At 35.4% G+C, this 17356-nt stretch overlaps 4 protein-coding genes across 4 annotated transcripts; 3 read left to right on the top strand and 1 right to left on the bottom strand.

Moving 5' to 3' along the window:
* On the top strand, window positions 377–2668 carry LOC18606290 (NADH dehydrogenase [ubiquinone] 1 beta subcomplex subunit 8, mitochondrial). Its single transcript, XM_018118249.1, has 4 exons — window positions 377–562; window positions 672–758; window positions 905–1000; window positions 2396–2668. Exons 1-4 carry the CDS (start codon window positions 425–427, stop codon window positions 2450–2452), a joined length of 378 nt encoding a protein of 125 aa, XP_017973738.1. The 5' UTR covers window positions 377–424; the 3' UTR covers window positions 2453–2668.
* On the top strand, window positions 5982–6651 carry LOC18606291 (14 kDa proline-rich protein DC2.15). The gene has a single exon (XM_007039822.2). It carries the CDS (start codon window positions 6069–6071, stop codon window positions 6471–6473), a length of 405 nt encoding a protein of 134 aa, XP_007039884.2. The 5' UTR covers window positions 5982–6068; the 3' UTR covers window positions 6474–6651.
* LOC18606292 (36.4 kDa proline-rich protein) lies at window positions 11437–12566 on the top strand. The gene has a single exon (XM_007039823.2). It carries the CDS (start codon window positions 11494–11496, stop codon window positions 12217–12219), a length of 726 nt encoding a protein of 241 aa, XP_007039885.2. The 5' UTR covers window positions 11437–11493; the 3' UTR covers window positions 12220–12566.
* LOC18606293 (14 kDa proline-rich protein DC2.15) lies at window positions 15661–16477 on the bottom strand. Its single transcript, XM_007039824.2, has one exon. It carries the CDS (start codon window positions 16384–16386, stop codon window positions 15958–15960), a length of 429 nt encoding a protein of 142 aa, XP_007039886.2. The 5' UTR covers window positions 16387–16477; the 3' UTR covers window positions 15661–15957.

Consider the following 17356-nt stretch of genomic DNA (forward strand, 5'->3'; position numbering starts at 1 on the left):
CGACATTGCTACTAATCACAAATTCACAATGGTGATAGAGGCAAAAGGAGGACCATATATATATTTTTAATTTCTCTAATACTAATAATCCATTTTTTAATTAATTCTGAATTAAAAGTAAAATCGATCAAACGAATATAGTATATAAAAAGTTTGTGTACTATGAAATATAAAAAATTCAACTTCATTGTCAAACTAAATACACTACCAGATTCCTACAACAAAACAATTGCTAGAAGGGCCTAACGCCACATGGGTTGAAGTATGTCTAAATTGGTGGGCCTTGAGCCCGTTATTTTGTTTATGCCTTGCTCAGCCTACCGCGAGTTGTGGTTTTATGATGGGCTCATGGCCCATGGCTTCGCAGGGATCAAGTAAAATAACCACTGTTGGTAGGTTGTGGAGAAAGTGAAAGGAAAAAAAAATGGCAGGAAGATTGAGCAACGTCGCGTCGCGGATCATGGGCGGAAACGGCATCGTTTCGCGCTCCGTCGCCTCCTCTCTTCGCCTCCGTTCTGGCATGGGCCTCCCTGTGGGCAAACACATCGTGCCCGACAAGCCCGTAAGTTCAGTCACTTTATAGTTTTTCGGATTTATTCCTCGATTATCATTGGAACAATTTATCCAAAACCCTAAAAAAGTAACATTTTCACTTCTTTTTGACGCTTCAGCTTCCTGTAAATGACGAGCTAATTTGGGACAATGGAACTTCATTTCCAGAACCTTGTATAGATCGAATCGCCGATACTGTCGGAAAGGTAAGAAATTTTTCGATTTTTGAGGTTCGTTATATGATTATCGTTGTGGAATTTTGCTTTATTTGATGAGATTGAGGTTCTTTTGTTTTTCCCTTGTTTATTCTTATGTGTCATTTCATTTTGTTTATTTCGTTTTTTGAGAACAGTATGAGGCATTGGCTTGGATGTGTGGAGGTTTGAGCTTCTTTGCATCGTTGGGATTATTAGCTTGGTGGAATGACAAAGCCTCTAAGATTCCATTCGTGAGTTCAAAATCTCTGACTTGATTATTTGATTTTGCCTTCATTTATGGTTTTCTTTCTAGTTCTTTCATTTCTTTATGTGATATTAATGTATTGCTTTGGTGATGTTTTTGGATATGTTTTGAATTGGAAAAAAGTACCATGGTTGTCTGCTTAGAAAATTGAATGTCATGCTCAAATGAGTGGTGATCCTGGATAGGGGACCATTTCTGAATTATACTAACTATCCACTTCTGAATGAATGATAATTTCTTAGTAGAGGACACTAGCCTGTTTTCAACAATCTTTAGAGTTGAGAGTAAGAATTTCATACAGGCTCATGTCTTTGGTTTTTCTTTTCTTTCTTCTCTATTTAACCTTGGGAATGTAATCAGAATTTTCATTTTCCTGAACATGATGAATTGTTGTTTTTTTTTTTTTCCTTTGGAAGGGAACATGTTGAATTGTTGATATGGGCCCTTGCCCTGGATCTGCCTAATTCTTCTGCATGCTGCAGTTTTATGTTCATCTGTCTTCCCTATAGTCTGTAATAACATGCTTCCTGATTTTTCCTTGCAAAAATTGTTTCTCCTGAGTGTCAATTTTCTTTTAAAATCCTTTGTCTAAGGTAGTCTTGTGCTTCTTTTTACTGAATGTATCTTCTGTGCTCTGGAGGCAGAAGTTTTCTATTGATTGGATTATTCTGTCTCATTTTGACGATTGGTTTTCTTCTACAGTATTATTAATCATATCTCATGTTCAGTTAGCAAAGTTGCAAAAACGTTTTGGGGTTTGCAAGAAGCCCTTGTAGGACAGCTTCCTTTCATCCCTGTACTAGAATGATGAAAAAGCACTGCAACGGCACATGCATAGATACCTAAAGTGGATTCTTCAAAATCTCTATTTGTGGATAGGATAAGGGTTTTTAGCACAATGGGGTAAAACTGTTAAATATGAGCCTTCTGGAGAGGTATTCAGTATTACATTGCTCTCATCCGACTGGCAAGACATGGGAAACCACTGTGTACTTTTTCAATTAGATCTTTTGTTTCCATAATATTCTAAATTATATTCTTCTTGAGAGATGGTAGTGAGAAATTAAAACAATAATTTTGCTACTAGCAGTCTCATGCCTGCGTGTGGTTTGGTAATCTCTGTTTTGGAAGATTGCTTTTGCTTTTTATATCGTATAGCTTTTAATTTCTTTTTTCACTGATTCATCAATAAACATTTCATATAGTGAGTCATTAGTAGCTAGAGGGAAGTAGATGTGACCTACATTTCATGAATTTGGTGTAAAAATGTTGTTGCTTGCACGAATTTAGTTTGTTATGCCATTAAGGTTATTTTGCTCGCTGGTTAGACTATTTGAACTTTTCATGCTCTGATTGATGTCATTTCTCTTCTGTTAACCAGACACCAAAAGTATATCCATATGACAACTTGCGGGTGGAGCTGGGTGGAGAACCATAGGTAGATCCTTGTACGAGCAATAATACAGTTATTGTTGTTTCACATATGTCCTTGTTTGTTCATTTGTGTACCTTTGGAACTCAGAAACAGTTAAATAATGGATTGCGTTGGTTTCTTGCCCAAACGAACATTTTGAACAAATAGCCTAATGTGGTTTGGCGCAGAACTCGTTGAAGATCTTATTATAAGAATGCATTGCCTCCTTTCCTTTTTTCAGTTTGGTGTTGAATTTCGGCAGAATCACAAATTGATGTGTGATTACAGTGTTACATAATATGATATTGAAAATCATCCTTGTTTTTGTTTTAATAAGCTTAAAAATCATCCTGTTATCTATGCTTAAATGGGACAGAAAGTATAGCTTTTTGTACATTTTATGTTACAGAATGAATGGCAAAGAATTACGTGAGAGGAATGGGTAAAAAAGAGAGTAAGCCGAACTTGAAATTTGTTTAGGAGAAGAGCTTTATGCAGCTGATTTGAACTCTAACCTTGATAATTTGTCATTTCAATAACTACGTATTCCAAAGCCGTTTCTGAATAGGTAAAACTGTTGAATGATTGGGGAGCATGGGGCCTGCTCTGTTTCTGAGATATATGCCTCATGCAATTGCTTTTGGTTGGGGTCACCATCTGGTTGGTTCAGAGAACGTAGCATCGGTAAGACGGTTACCGAGTGGCTGATAGGCGCACTTGCTCCGACACTGTTCTTCTATGGTGAAAAGAAATGTCTCATTTGATAGGGATGGACACAGGTTCACAGCCCAAGTTTATCAACATCGGCATATGTTCACCACTCAAGTTTATCAACATTGACGATTCCCTAGTTTTGCAATCAATGTATGAGTGTAGTTGGCCTGCTGGATCATTCTCGTCCTAATTATTACCCTGTGGAAAGGTCATCTCGAAATCAATTATGCATCAGATTCTTAATCTTACCCTCTTAGTTTCGAGCGTTAGTTTCATAAAGATGGTAAAAGACTATTAGAAAATAGAGTCTGGAACAGATATCCCTAGTTTGATAATGTTTAGAACTATAGTACTGCATCCACTTAAAAATTGGGAGGAAATATCTTGACGTTGCACCGTTAATTATGGGAATTCGAGTTGTTGAGTTATATTTCCAACAATCGTTGCGTTGTGTTCCTTTCAAACCCATGCCTGTCAATTTTTTTCCTGAAACACGGGTCTTGGCACCAACTCATGGCCTTATTTTTTATTCTTAAAGTTGATAAAATTGTGTTGTCATTTTTACGTTAGATGATTGGTGTAGGGTTAGATATTTATAGTTCTTCAAATAACTTAATATAGAATTTGGAGAGTGCGCGTGGTCGTGGTCTGCATCAACGAAGTTCATTGTGAACGGTTCGGGTGTTAGCAAACCAGTTTTGGCAGGAATGGGGTTGGTGCAATGCCAATGGTCTAATCAAAGGTTTGTTCTCGAAGTGCAACTCCGGTTGTTGCAATTCATTTTCGAAGCAATCAATTTCTAAGTCAGCCCGAGGGTGGTCATCAAAAAGATTCCTCTACTGCTATATGGTTTCTTGGGTAAATGACTCCAAGGGAGAATTGTTTTAACATGTTCTTACTCGCTTACTAAAAATGAAAAATCATGTAAAGAAAAAGGGTTTTTTATTCAATTTTTAATATAATTTGTCTATTAATTAGGTTAAGGAATATTGGGAGGGATTGTGGGAGTGGAGTGTGGCCTATTTCTTGAATTATCATATCCATGCTAAACATTGGTGGAAGGAGTAAGGGGTGATTCTTTAATTCTCCCTACAAATACAGCTCAAGTCTTTTTTGGCACTTGACAGCAAACGTGAGAATGAGATCTTTCGACAGATATCACTCCGTATATTCCGAATTTCTCAACGCCAACAGGGTCAATGTTTTTGAAAGAAATCTTTTCTCGTTTCCACTCTCTTTTAAGTCCCCGGTCAGTCTTGTGTTTTACCATTTCTGGATTGGTTTTCTGTACAAAGTCGCTTGTCTGTGGTTTGAAAGCTTTGGCACAACAGGAATTCTGCTTTTATGTTTCCTTGAGGTCTTTGTTAGTTGTTAGTAATGGGACGATTCCTATGCAGTGAGTCGCCTTCCCTACGGCAATTCATTGCTGTTTATAAAACTGAGATTATTAATAAACAAAATCCCCGAAGAGGGAAACAGGGCAAAAGGTTCGTACTACTATACATTTTATCCCTTTATCCTGGATTTGAAGGAAATTTCATTTCACGGGCTTCAGTTGGACATTTCCAGAAAAAAAAAAATCCTTGAAGGAAAGTAAAGGAAATTAAAAAAAAAAAACCCATAGTCATTTCAACCTTCATGAACAGTCGCTATAGAACTAAAGAATCAAGTCATTATTACGCCCCATGTGCTTCCCAGGCCAATTACAAAACAAAGTGCCAAACCTTTTCCCTCCTAAATCTGCAAACATCCACTCCCACCGGTCAACAAAGTGTCAAACCATTTCCCTCCTAAATCTGCAAACATCCACTCCCACCGGTCCAGTTTTCCAGTTCACTTGAAAGCTAGGAGACAGAAGAACCTCATCAGCGTTCACATGTCTGGCGGTCGATTTGAACCTGTCCTATTCATTCTTGATTGCACAATTATTTCCCTTACCTTTGTTAAACTCTGATGGTAATAATGGGCTAGATATAATTAGCAAAGCTATATACGGTGATGAACATTAAAATCACAATGGCATTGGTGTGTAGCCAGAAATCTCAGTCACGAGATCTTCTCTGCGGTGGTTGTGAGTCAATAGCCGCCAATTATTTGGTGGAAACCGCACGTGATTTCTAGCACTAATACTTACAAGCTCATAGAAGCTTCGAGCTTGTCAACTTAAGTATAATGTTTTTTGTATCTAGATGATTATATATTATGATTATTAAACTCTATACGCCTCTCAATTACTATAATTATCTGCATCTATCACTTCTTCATGTTCATGAACTGACAAAATTGTAACTGAAATCTATGTGATCTGTAAGAGATCATTTTGACCTGAGTTTTATCTATTATAGGAGTATTACTATGCATTCTGTTTGTTAGTCTTTTGACGCAAGAGAAATTGTTGATAAATCAATCTATTCATCTGTTTCACCCTAAAGAAACAAAGTAAAAATAAGGCATCTACGAAGTACAATCCTTCAGCTCGATCCATCTCAAATCTCTTCCTATTGTTATTGTCCATACCTCTTTTGCACAAATTATGCTCTTAGAACCATATGAAAACAAGAATATTTTGGATTTATAGCAATAAGATATCTTTCTTTCTATCTTTATCATTATTAGTGAAGGAGAATAATTGACAACTTATATTGCAGACAAATACATATTGCAACAGTTTTTGAGGCTTATCCCTGTATGTTGTGCTCGCTGCCAGGTTGTATCCCCTACATTCCAACCCAACGTGCCCACGTGGGTTTCAACCACAATGTTTGACCGTAAGAAGTACTTCCTTTCAAATTCCCTGGCTACCTTCTCCTATAAAAACGCCAGCCCGCGTAACCTTTTTCATCGCTTACATTCTCTATAAAACAGAGTATAGTCTATACCAAAAACTATACATAATTAGCATTTAAGCACTTAGTGTCTCTTAGATATGGCTTCAAAGACTATAGCATCAACTGCCCTTCTTCTCTCCCTCAACATTCTCTTCTTCACTTTGGTCAGCTCCACCTATGTGCCTTGCCCACCAACACCAAAGAGCCCCGAGCCTCCTCACAAGACCCCACCCTCACCCAAGCCCGCCTCTTGCCCTAAGGATACTCTAAAACTGGGTGGTTGTGCTGACTTGTTGAATTTGATGCACGCTGTTGTTGGTAACCCAGCAAAGACCCCATGCTGCTCTCTCCTTGCGGGTTTGGCTGATGCAGAAGCTACTGATTGCCTCTGCACTACCCTCAAGGCCAGCGTCTTGGGCGCTAACCTTAATATTCCCGTTTCATTGTCCTTGCTGCTCAATTACTGTGGAAAAAACATCCCTGCTGGCTACCAGTGCGCTTAAACTCCTCCTGCTTACTTTTAATCACTCTCTTTGTATTAGTAATGTTTGGTCATTTTAATAATCTTTTCATGGTATGTTTGGACTTTTGCTAGTATGTTTATGGGCGTGTACTCATTCACTAAGTGTTACTACCATATTTATTTTAAAGAAGGCAGGCTTCTCACCTTCTAGTCCTTAATATGTACTTTATTGTAGTGAAACAAGAATGTACGTATCATATCATTCTGTCTAATAAAATAAAAAATTTACCCAAAGAAACCGCATTATATATGATCGTATACAAGGTCGGCCCTAAGGTGAAGCCACCCAAGCAAGGCTTTAGGCCCCCAATTTGAGGAAGCCCCAATTTTCAAATTTTTTTATAATTTTGTAATAATTATAATATAATTAATTATATTAAAAAATATAAAAATAAAAAATAATTCATCAAATTATTTGTTCTTTTATTTTGTTAATTATATGTCTAATAAATCTCAATTTTCTATTACTTCTTTATTTCTAAAATACTATTAATTTTCAACTATATTTTCTTATTTTCAATAAATTAATGGTTACATATATTTAATCATTTCCAACAGCTTTTTTTTTTTTACTTATTTCTCTTATTTCCAATCAACGTATTTAATGATTTTCAACAACTTTTTTTTTCTATATATAAAATAAATTATTATTTTTTCAATGTATAATATCTACTTTTGAAATCTTCTCATTTGCTCCTTCTTCATTTAACTTCAATTTTTCTCCAAAAAATACACAAGAAGTCTATTTTTTTATTATCTTTATAAAGCTGTGAGCCTCATTTGCGATTTGCAATAAGCATTCAACAATTAGGTATTATTGTTCTAATCTTTACAGATTTTTTTACTTTAATTTAGATTTATATTATATTGTTAAATTATTTTTATTTTATGTAATAGTTGATTTATTTGAATTAAAAAATTTGATTGTTGATTTTATATTATCCATTTAAAAAATATAAGATAATTATAATAATTAAATATTTTTAAAATAATATTAACAATTCCAATAAGTGTTATTTTAGAATAAAAAAGTTTTTAAAAACTAAAATTAATAAAAATGTTATTTAAAATCAACAATGTCTCAAGAAATATTAAATTGATTGACTATATTATCAATTGAAAAAAAAAATATTAAAAAAATTTGATTATAAAAATTTAATTAAAAATTTTACATCTCAAAAAGATAAAAAAATAAAATTTTAATAATATTTTTTAATTTTAATAAAAAAAATCACATTTGAATATTTCACTTAAACCTTTAAAGTAATCGGACCGCACCTCATCGTATAGCTCAGGAATGTTGCTTTCTCTGCTTTCCGTTTTCCTCCAAGATCCCTTTTCCACGACTATTGGAAAAATATGTTTTGTCCACCGCCACCTCTGAACCATTGCCATGACATGTGTTGATTAAGTACGAGAGTTTGGACTGAGAATTTTGGCTCCTAAAGAAAAGCTCGACAAGAAAAAAATTAACCTATAGGAACTGAACTCTCTTGTGAGATGAGCTGCTACTTTTACTTTTCACTACATTGCAGCCTTCTAATAGGCAAAAGCTTCTGAAATCATTGTTTGAGTTCACTTAATATTACGGACATAGCGCAAAGTACTAGCAGCATGGCGCCAACAGCTATCACCTTGCAATTCAGAATAGTGACAGCACAAGTAGTAATTATAGTGTCGCTTCGTCTGTTGCATGCCGGGAGTACTTCATAGCCGAGAATATAGAGAGTTGGAGAGATTATATCAAAAAAAAAAAAACCCTTGAAAGTTAATTTTGATTTTTATGTTTTTATTACTTTCAATTAATTTTTTATATTTTTATTTTACATTATATAAAATTTTATTATTCATTATTAATTAATTATTTTAAATTAAAACAACAATTATCAATTTAATAATACGTATGAATGATATGACATATGGAACACATTTCTACCGATATCAACCTTTGTTGGCTATATTATAATTATATTTTCCCAGAAGTTGTATGCCCATTTTTTGTCCGCATCATCCTTCAATTATTGTTCCATTTTTGTCAAGCCTAGTTGAAACGGAGTGGGGGTCCACAGAATCTTGGGTCCAAACCGATATCTATGGGCCGGGTTGTAACACGAAACCAAGGATAAAGCACGAAACTGCTTCATATTCATAACAAACAGTTGGTCAGAAAATTCAAACCTGAAAGACGTAATTTTGCTTGCGGTGGTGGTGACTGGAAAGAAGGAATTGTCGCTAGTAGAACGCAATGAGAAGAGACAAAAGTGCTCCTGTTTCGAGATGTGGCGTTTTACTTTGCCGACGAGATCCTCAAGCAACTTGTAGAAAGAGAGAAAAATGGGAAAACCGTGTCATATCAACGTCCAAGTTGACTTGGCCCTTGAGCATGGACTAACAAAAAACCATAAAATCGGTGGCGATGCTGCATTCAGAGAATCAATTCCGCGTTCGAGGAAGACAAGTTGCCGCGCATGCGGGGAAGCTTGAACTAATAAAACGGACAATAAGATGAGTTCATGCCCGTTTGGTCCACAAGACACTACTACTCCAACGTTTATACTAACTGGTAAAAACTAACTTGGTAATAATTCGACTTAGAGAGTTGGCTAAAGAGCAAGCACATTCATCTCCGAAAGCTAATTAGGCCAATGATCATTAATTTGTTCTTTTCTTGTCTTCAATTTCGCTATAATTGCGATTGGAAAATCTTTTTCTTACGATCCATTGGCGGCACATGCACCTTCGGCATTCCATAATGAGCCTTTTGAAATGTCCTGAATCTTAATGCACATCTGGAAGCTAAAATATCAGGCAACATTGTTTCATTATACTTGTGGTTGAAATTCAATCCTATTTCCCCTTTTTGGCGTAACCAAAAAAATTAAAAAAGAAATAAAGCTGAAAGTACAGAGGCGTAACTGGAGACTTGTACTGTTTTGGAGTCATATGGTCCGGTCCCAACCTCATTGCCGGGGCCCAAAATCGGGGGGTCAGCTAGCTGTGAGTCACTGAATTCCGAGTGAAGCAAAGAAAGAACTACGCCTCTGGCGCGATATTGGATTTGCAAGATGCTGGTTGAGCTCAAATAGTTTGCCCCTAATTTACTTTTGACACTAAGCCTCTCGATTATTGTTTTCTGTAAGTCATATATATTTTTGTCTAGCTCGTCGAGATGTTCATAGTTTTGCATAGGCTAGAGCTGAATTTGAATAACTCTAGTCTCCTGGATTTGCCACAATCAGAAAGGTGAAACTAAAGTTAGATAAAAATCATATGTTCAGTACTACATAAATCTGAAATGTCAAATTCAATCTTTGACAAAATAAAGTAAAATTTGTTTCAGATAATTTTAAAGGAAATTGGAAATAAATAAATAAACTCTTTTTAATTAATTTAAACATCGGAAGACTAGCTCAAGATCATTATATTATTAACTCTTCAATTTTTTTAGAAATTCAAAATAGACAAAGGGATTGTGTCTCAATTTATATTTATTGTAGTATTTGTTTTTTTCTATCAAAACTTAATTCTTCCTCTCTTATGAGCACTGTTGAAAAAGAAAATATTACACGAACTATGAACTAATCCCCCCTTTTTTTTACATAGGTCAGCATGAAATTTTTACTACTTCCAATTTTAACATTATTTTGGATCTATACACGAGTTTTAATTGTGTAAGCTTATGTTTTAAGCAAATTAATGAGACATATATATATATATATATGTATATATATGTATATATAAGCATATTAGAAAGAATATTTGAGGCGCACACTAACCAAGGTCCTCGGAACACGTGTTAAAGTGGTTTCTGGAATAGGAAAATAGAGATATTTGAATTTTATAATCAAGTCATTATTTTTCTTCAATTTCTGAGAATAGTGTATTTTTTTTAAATTGAAAAAACCTTTTAAAATTAAATAGAATCTTAACCGGTACCCATATCCATATGTACGTCATTGTTAACAATGTAAATTTCCACTCAACTGGGAAATTATAAATTTCCAAAAACTTTATAAATTTATCCATTTTTTAATCCAATAAATTTCAACTCTATTTTTATAGATTTAAATTTCAACTCATATGTGCTAATCTTTAAAAAAAATCATATTCTAACATATAACATTTTCAATGCCGTGAGAGAAAATATGCTTTAAATAGTTATCACTAACAGTGCTTTAGGCAAGACCCGGGTAAAGTAATGTTTTAATTGGAGCGCATATCATTGGGTTTTCCTCAGGAAATGATTGCCTTTAAATGTTGCACATTATATTTCTTCTCATAATAACAAATTTGGGAAACGGAAGTAAAGAAACAAGAAGAAAACAGTAAGTTCACATGTTCACATGGTGAAAGGAACAGAAAATAATACACGGCCACAGCCCTGCAAACCCTAACGTCTATCTGCTCTGACTCAGGCAACTACCATCTACCACCTTACTACAAGCCAGCAGAAATAATAGGAGAGCAAGGATGCATAATGAATGAGCCCTCATGCTTCTCTAGCTGTAAAAATTCAGTTGGAAAGATCATGCAGGATCATTATTGATACATGTTGAGAGAAAATGCATGTATAAAAGTTAATAATCCCAAAATTGCAAAGGCTAGAGCGTAAAGGGGTTTGCAAAAAGAAGAAATAAGACGAAGAAGGTTAGGAAAGTAGTACAGGAAACAAACAAAGAGTACGCCATAGAAATCTGTGAAACAGAGCTTGCTCAGAAATCAAACACTATTCACGGATTGAAACTGAGCGGAACAGTCACGGATAGGACATTGAAGTTTGCAATCAACCAACAACACTCCAAAATCTTCAATTTATTTCACAATTTTAGATCTCTTGGAATCCTCCACCTTTTAATTTTTTCTTTTTCACTTTTTCAGGGGAATAGGTGTTTTGATACTCGTAGGCACAGTCACGGGTTACACATAAATTTCAGCTATATATAATTTCCATGTTCAGCCCTATCTAAGCTCAAGGAGAATAATCTTTGGAACCCTAAGTCATGGGTTCACAGTTTACAGCCTTGATTTTCATCTTCCTGATTTTCATGTTAATATCATTGCCACCAATTTATGCTTGTGTTCCTTGTACACAGCCACACCCACCGCCATACCACAGCCCAACCCGCCCAACTCACCCTAAAGTTCCCCGCCCGATTCCGCCAAGCACCAAGCATCCTCCCCACCGTGGAGGCTCCCCAAAAGTAGAGCCACCATCCAAAAAGCCGCCAATGCCACCAGTTATTGTACCACCAATTATCATTACCCCACCAATAACGAACCCTCCCGTGATATCACCTCCCATTACCAACCCTCCAGTTACAATCCCACCACCGTCTTCTCCTTACCCACCTTACAGTGGAGGCCCACCTTCTGGAGGCGGTGGTGGAGGCGGTGGAGGTGGAGGTGGAGGCGGTGGTGGAGGTGGAGGTGGGGGTAGCTCTCCTGCTCCACCAACTACTCAACCAACTTGCCCAGTTAATGCACTTAAGCTAGGGCTCTGCGTGGATGTGCTTGGAGGATTGGTGCATATTGGGTTAGGAAACCCTGTTGAGAATGCTTGCTGCCCAGTGCTAGGAGGTCTACTGGAGCTTGAAGCAGCAGTTTGCCTTTGCACTGCTATAAGACTTAAGCTTCTAAACCTTACTATATTCATTCCCCTTGCTCTTCAAGCTCTAATAACTTGTGGAAAAAACCCTCCTCCTGGCTTTGTTTGTCCTCCTCTTTAAGTGTACTTTCATTAATAACAAGGCGACCGCATTTCCTATATATGGACGTACAAGATAGAGCTCAGCCTATAGGCAGGGTTGCCACCTCGGTCTCCCATGTTAACTGCTGCTTAACTACCTCCCAAAAAAATATAAAAACTGATCCCAATAAGTGTACTTTCCATTTTTAGGTTTCAAGAACTTTGTTTTCTGCTAGGGTTTGACTATTGTTGTATTTTGCATTGATTGGAGACTGTTTTTCTTTCTTTCTTTCGGGTTAGAACTTCCAGTGGATAACGGAATTGTATTTCAAGTGTCACTTAGTCTTTCATTATTGACTGTTAGTGCTTGCTTGAATTTTAATCTTTCTCAGCATGTGCCTACATATTCTATACGTGTGCTTTCACATACACAAAGACTAGTTTATGGAGGTTTTTTAAGATATGAATTATATCCCATAATCATAATAAAACAATTAAAATGAAGTAATAGTACTGTAATGCATTTTGGATACTTAATGAACGCTAAATACAATCAAACTTTTCTAGATTATAGTAATAAATAACGTTAGCACATGATGCTAGATAATTGTTATTGAATAGCCCAAAGTCTCAAACTACTACTACATTCTTCTTCAATTATTTATGGACAGATAAACTCTTTCCGAAAGACTCTCTTCTCATAATTGAAGTTAAAGGCGACAATAAAGCAGATATCGCTCTTATTTCCTTCTTCTTTCCGTTTTCTTTTCCCTTGTCTTTCAAATACTCCAAATGTCATTATTATCATAAGATCAGTAGTTAGCAATCCATTACCTAAAGTAGACCCTTATGGAAACATGACTAAATGTATATTCCTTCCATTGTGCATGTCGTTTTCCTTGGAGAGAAGACGAAATAGCTTGACTTTATCATTAACTAATTAATTAAATTTTTTCATTGCACCAAAGTTCTCCTCTAAACCTTAAGTACAAGACAGGTTGAGTTGGAGATGCAGCTTATCAAGACTCAAGATCTATGTCACAGTCAGCCAATATCACATGGCAAAAGGAACCATTCCTGATCAGAAAATTTCATGTTCGCAATTTAATTATAATCGGAATAAGTGTTCATCCCATGTACGAGGGAAACTATAAAATCGTAATTATTGGGTATGATGGTTTGTGATCTGAGGTTACAGGCGACAAGAATGGTTCACGGGTTTGAATTGGGTGCTTAAGAGGGACCGTCCAATTTCAGCTGGCCTTTCTTTATAAATTCGTGGTTAGGTTACAAAATTAGCTGGTGGAAGAGCTGGATCGAAACTATTAAATCTTTTCCTTAATTAATCTTGTTCTAATTGTGTTAAAGATCTTGGATGGAATCCGGTTTTAATCATCAAAGATTTGATGGTTGTAAAGAAGTGGAGGGCAATTGCCTATGTACCTCCCCCTTGCGTGGGGTGGGAGGGGCTGTTTTTTTTTAGAGGAATCTTTATGTAAGAAATTAAAGGTAGTAATGATAGTGAACACAGCGGTGGTCTTATTCTTGGCAGACAAGAATCATAATTGATTTTCCAAAATTCCTATTGATCTCCAAACTCCAATTGTCGTTCTCGTTCATGCCTTTTAATAAATATCAATTTAATTTAAATAAATTTTTATTTATTTAACATATGTAGCACAAAAAAAAAAAGAAATAAATAAATAAAAACCCTGGCCCAAAATAACTCACCCCAACCAAAAAACAAAAATAAAAGGAGATTGAACTCCTCCTTATAGTTTACTTTATCTATTAGGTTTCATGCGGTTAAATTTTCCAAAGGATATAGATGCATTTTATAGGACCATAAAATGAAAAGGAAAAAGGAGATTGAATTCTCTAAAGGAGGAATTCAGACCCAAACCAGATATATTTCTTTTCATTTCATATCACAATTCACTTAATCCAAGTGTGCGGTATTAAAGAAGTATCCAACACGTTCAGAGGATATCACTATCATTGATATCTTGAATTCTCTAAAGGAGGAATTCAAACCCAAACCAGATATATTTCTTTTCATATCATAATTCACTTAATCCAAGTGTGCTGCATTAAAGAAGTATTCAACACGTTCAGAGGATCACCATCAATGAGATTTTTGAATTCTCAGGCTGTTGCGGTTAGTGGAAATCGAACAGTAAGGCCAAGGAATCTTTGCCTTTTTCTGCAGTCAGGACAGTGAAGTGAAACGAGCTTGCTTTTCTCTTCCTCTTCCTTTTTTTTTTTTTTTTTTTTTTTTCATGTGAGAATGCGTACATCTTCCTTCACCAAATTCTTAGTCACGGACTCAAAACTGTGCTTTCAGTGCCGGTAGTTGCTATTGACTTCAAAAACTTGCGCCATGGGGCCACGACTGAACATAGTTAATTAAACCACCGTGTGGTCATCTAAAAAAAGGCTGACTATGATATCTCTACTTTCTCTCTACTGCTCCAAGGGATAAACGACACGAAAAATGTAAGAATGATGGAGACATCTTGTGGTAACCGGACCTTTGTTTCCTCATGATGGGCCCTCTTAACCCGCCAGCCGGTTGTTGTCAAAAGTTTGGAAAATCAAAATCAGCATTGATATGCGACCACGTTTTCCTTTCTTTTTCTTTACTAGAACTTTCTTTTTTCCATACTGCAGCCATGCTTAATTACAAGATTTTGATATCTCATCTGTGAATGTGTTGGAGTTTTTCATAGTTCTTTTAGTATATGGATTAAATGTGCTACATTCCATTTATCTATTACCCACTTTTTAACTATTTCATTTTAGAAATATACAAAGGGAAAAGAGTTTGTAGCTATTTTTGGAATATAAAATCATGGCCACGAGAAGTCATGAAATCATATTAAGTGCTTGCTTGATTTAATTTTTTTTCAATTTATCTACCTCTTAAAAATAAAAATCAGATCAAGCATAAATTTTAAAAAACTCTTTAAAAAAAGTAATTTTTTTTAAAGAATAAATTATTTTTTAAAAAGACTTCAAAAAAAATTCTTGTGAGGAGTTTTTTTATTCTCTTTTATTAAAAATACAAAAAAAAATTTATTTTTACTTTAAAAATATCCTTATCTGTTAATAATAATTATAATATTACTTTTTTAAAAAAATACTTTCTATGATAATTTTAATTAAAATTAAAATTTATAAAAAAAATTTACCAAATAACTTTAATTTAATTTTAAAAATTATTATTTTTATAAGAATTTCATAATAATTTTTAAATTAAAAAAAAACAGATTGACAAAATTAACAAGCTGGGTTAGCTTACATAGGCCTTACTATTATCGTAGGGCATGCAGTGAGATGTAAGATGTGAAGTGAGGAGAGACCAGACCAGGTGATTTTCCACATGTAGATGTAATTAAGCGCAACAAAATTAACAAGAGAAAGAATGATTTGACAAGTAGAGAGATTTAAGGTCACGGGACTGAAAACTACAGCATGAGAATGAGAAATCTGACATGCTTCCACTGTCAACATATGGAAGCATTTTTGGTTTATTCAGAAAAACAGGCTGAATAATACTAATCTTTCATTTCCCTTAATGATACATAAAGCCAAAGAAAACACCTGAAGAAAAGTATTACACTTATTCAGAATCAATCCACAATCGCAAACAACACTACAACAAAGGGAAACAAGCAGTTACCAATTACAACATGCAAAACACTGATCACATAATGGACATTAGAACTTCAAAACAAATGCAACACCAGAATTGACGAGAAAGAAAAACTAGTAGTGATTATGAGCATTGGAAGCCAGAAGGAACATTCTTTGAGCAGACGTTGAGAAGCAAGCTGAGGGAAACTGGGATGTTAAGGTTGATGCCCAAAATGTTAGCTTTGATAGCTGTGCAAAGGCAAACAGCGGCCTCAAGATCAGCAAGGCCTTGGATTAGGGAGCAGCATGGCTGCACGGGAGGTTTACCGACGGTGACATTGAGCAAACCACCAAGCAGATCAGCACATATACCTAATTTAAGGGCATCCCTGGGGCACTTGCCTCCTCCAGATGGAGTTGGACAGGGAGTGGATGGAGATGAACAGGGAGTGGGCTTTGGTTTTGGTTTTGGTTTGGGGGAAGGGCAGGAACCACAAGCACTGACTAGGGAAAAGAAAAGGATATTAAGTGCAAAAAAGAGAGCAAGTGATGCTGATCTTTTTGAAGCCATCTCTCAAACCCTATTTGCTTCTCTTGCTTAGAGGGAGTAAGTAGAAGTAATAGGAGAGAGCAGTATGTGAGGATGGAGAACTTGGAGTGAAGAAAGGGGGGGTTTTATAGGGTTTCAAGTGGACAAGTCCATTGTTTTTGACGTTAACTTAAAACAATTTTATTAATTAATTTGTACAATAACTCTATTTAATTTTGCGATTTGAGCTGGCAAAGGCAGAAGATTTTTGCTGAACTTTGGATGTTTGTGATCGTGAGGTGGAGATTAACAAATTGCCATGTTACCACTGCCCCTAACATCCATCTGTGGATCTATCTAGCATAAATTATACGGTGTGCAACAGTTTTTGATCTTAAGTAGCAATCAATAGCATCAGCAAGATTAAGATGTTCGCATTCCATGCATCCTAGCAAATAGCATATTCAATTTCTTGAACAAAACTGATAAAATTGATTCTACAAACACTGGGTTTTTTTCCTCGTCTTCTAAGCAATGATATATAGTTAAATATTTTCTTGGTTTACTTTGATTTTTATACAATATCTTCTCTGTTCCATGCTCTTCCAAACTAGGATAGTTACAACCGCTAACTGCTGAGGTCGACAAAAGGGATGCAGAATTACATCATTTTCTTGAATGCTAGCTTGTCACACCTTCATGTTTTTCTTCGGCCACTTTTGTTTTGTTTTAATTGCGCTATATTCCAATCTTAACTGTACCCTGCCATGGCTTGTTATGCAACAGTCAGAGCTATATCTTTTCTTTTTTTCCTTCCCTTCTAAGGTTTGTTGAAAGTTGATTTACATTACAATTGATTTTCAAGATCCTTATAGAAGTTACAGTAAGAATCCAATCCAACATCAAAGAATGGTATCTAGTTTGGTTAACTAAAGGAACAAAAAGGTTTTTCCTTAAAAAGCAATTTTGATCTTATAGATTCTGTTTGAAAAATCCTACATATATTAACCCA

The sequence above is a fragment of the Theobroma cacao genome, chromosome 3 (genome assembly GCF_000208745.1).
Source record: "Theobroma cacao cultivar B97-61/B2 chromosome 3, Criollo_cocoa_genome_V2, whole genome shotgun sequence".
Lineage (NCBI taxonomy): Eukaryota > Viridiplantae > Streptophyta > Magnoliopsida > Malvales > Malvaceae > Theobroma > Theobroma cacao.

Bases quoted from the DNA above. Each gene is read 5' to 3' on its own strand.
- LOC18606290 (XM_018118249.1), top strand. From the start codon at position 425: ATGGCAGGAAGATTGAGCAACGTCGCGTCGCGGATCATGGGCGGAAAC. The intron at 759-904 runs GTAAGAAATTTT...TTTTGAGAACAG, and splicing joins TCGCCGATACTGTCGGAAAG to TATGAGGCATTGGCTTGGAT. The intron at 1,001-2,395 runs GTGAGTTCAAAA...TCTGTTAACCAG, and splicing joins AAGCCTCTAAGATTCCATTC to ACACCAAAAGTATATCCATA.
- LOC18606291 (XM_007039822.2), top strand. From the start codon at position 6,069: ATGGCTTCAAAGACTATAGCATCAACTGCCCTTCTTCTCTCCCTCAAC.
- LOC18606292 (XM_007039823.2), top strand. From the start codon at position 11,494: ATGGGTTCACAGTTTACAGCCTTGATTTTCATCTTCCTGATTTTCATG.
- LOC18606293 (XM_007039824.2), bottom strand. From the start codon at position 16,386: ATGGCTTCAAAAAGATCAGCATCACTTGCTCTCTTTTTTGCACTTAAT.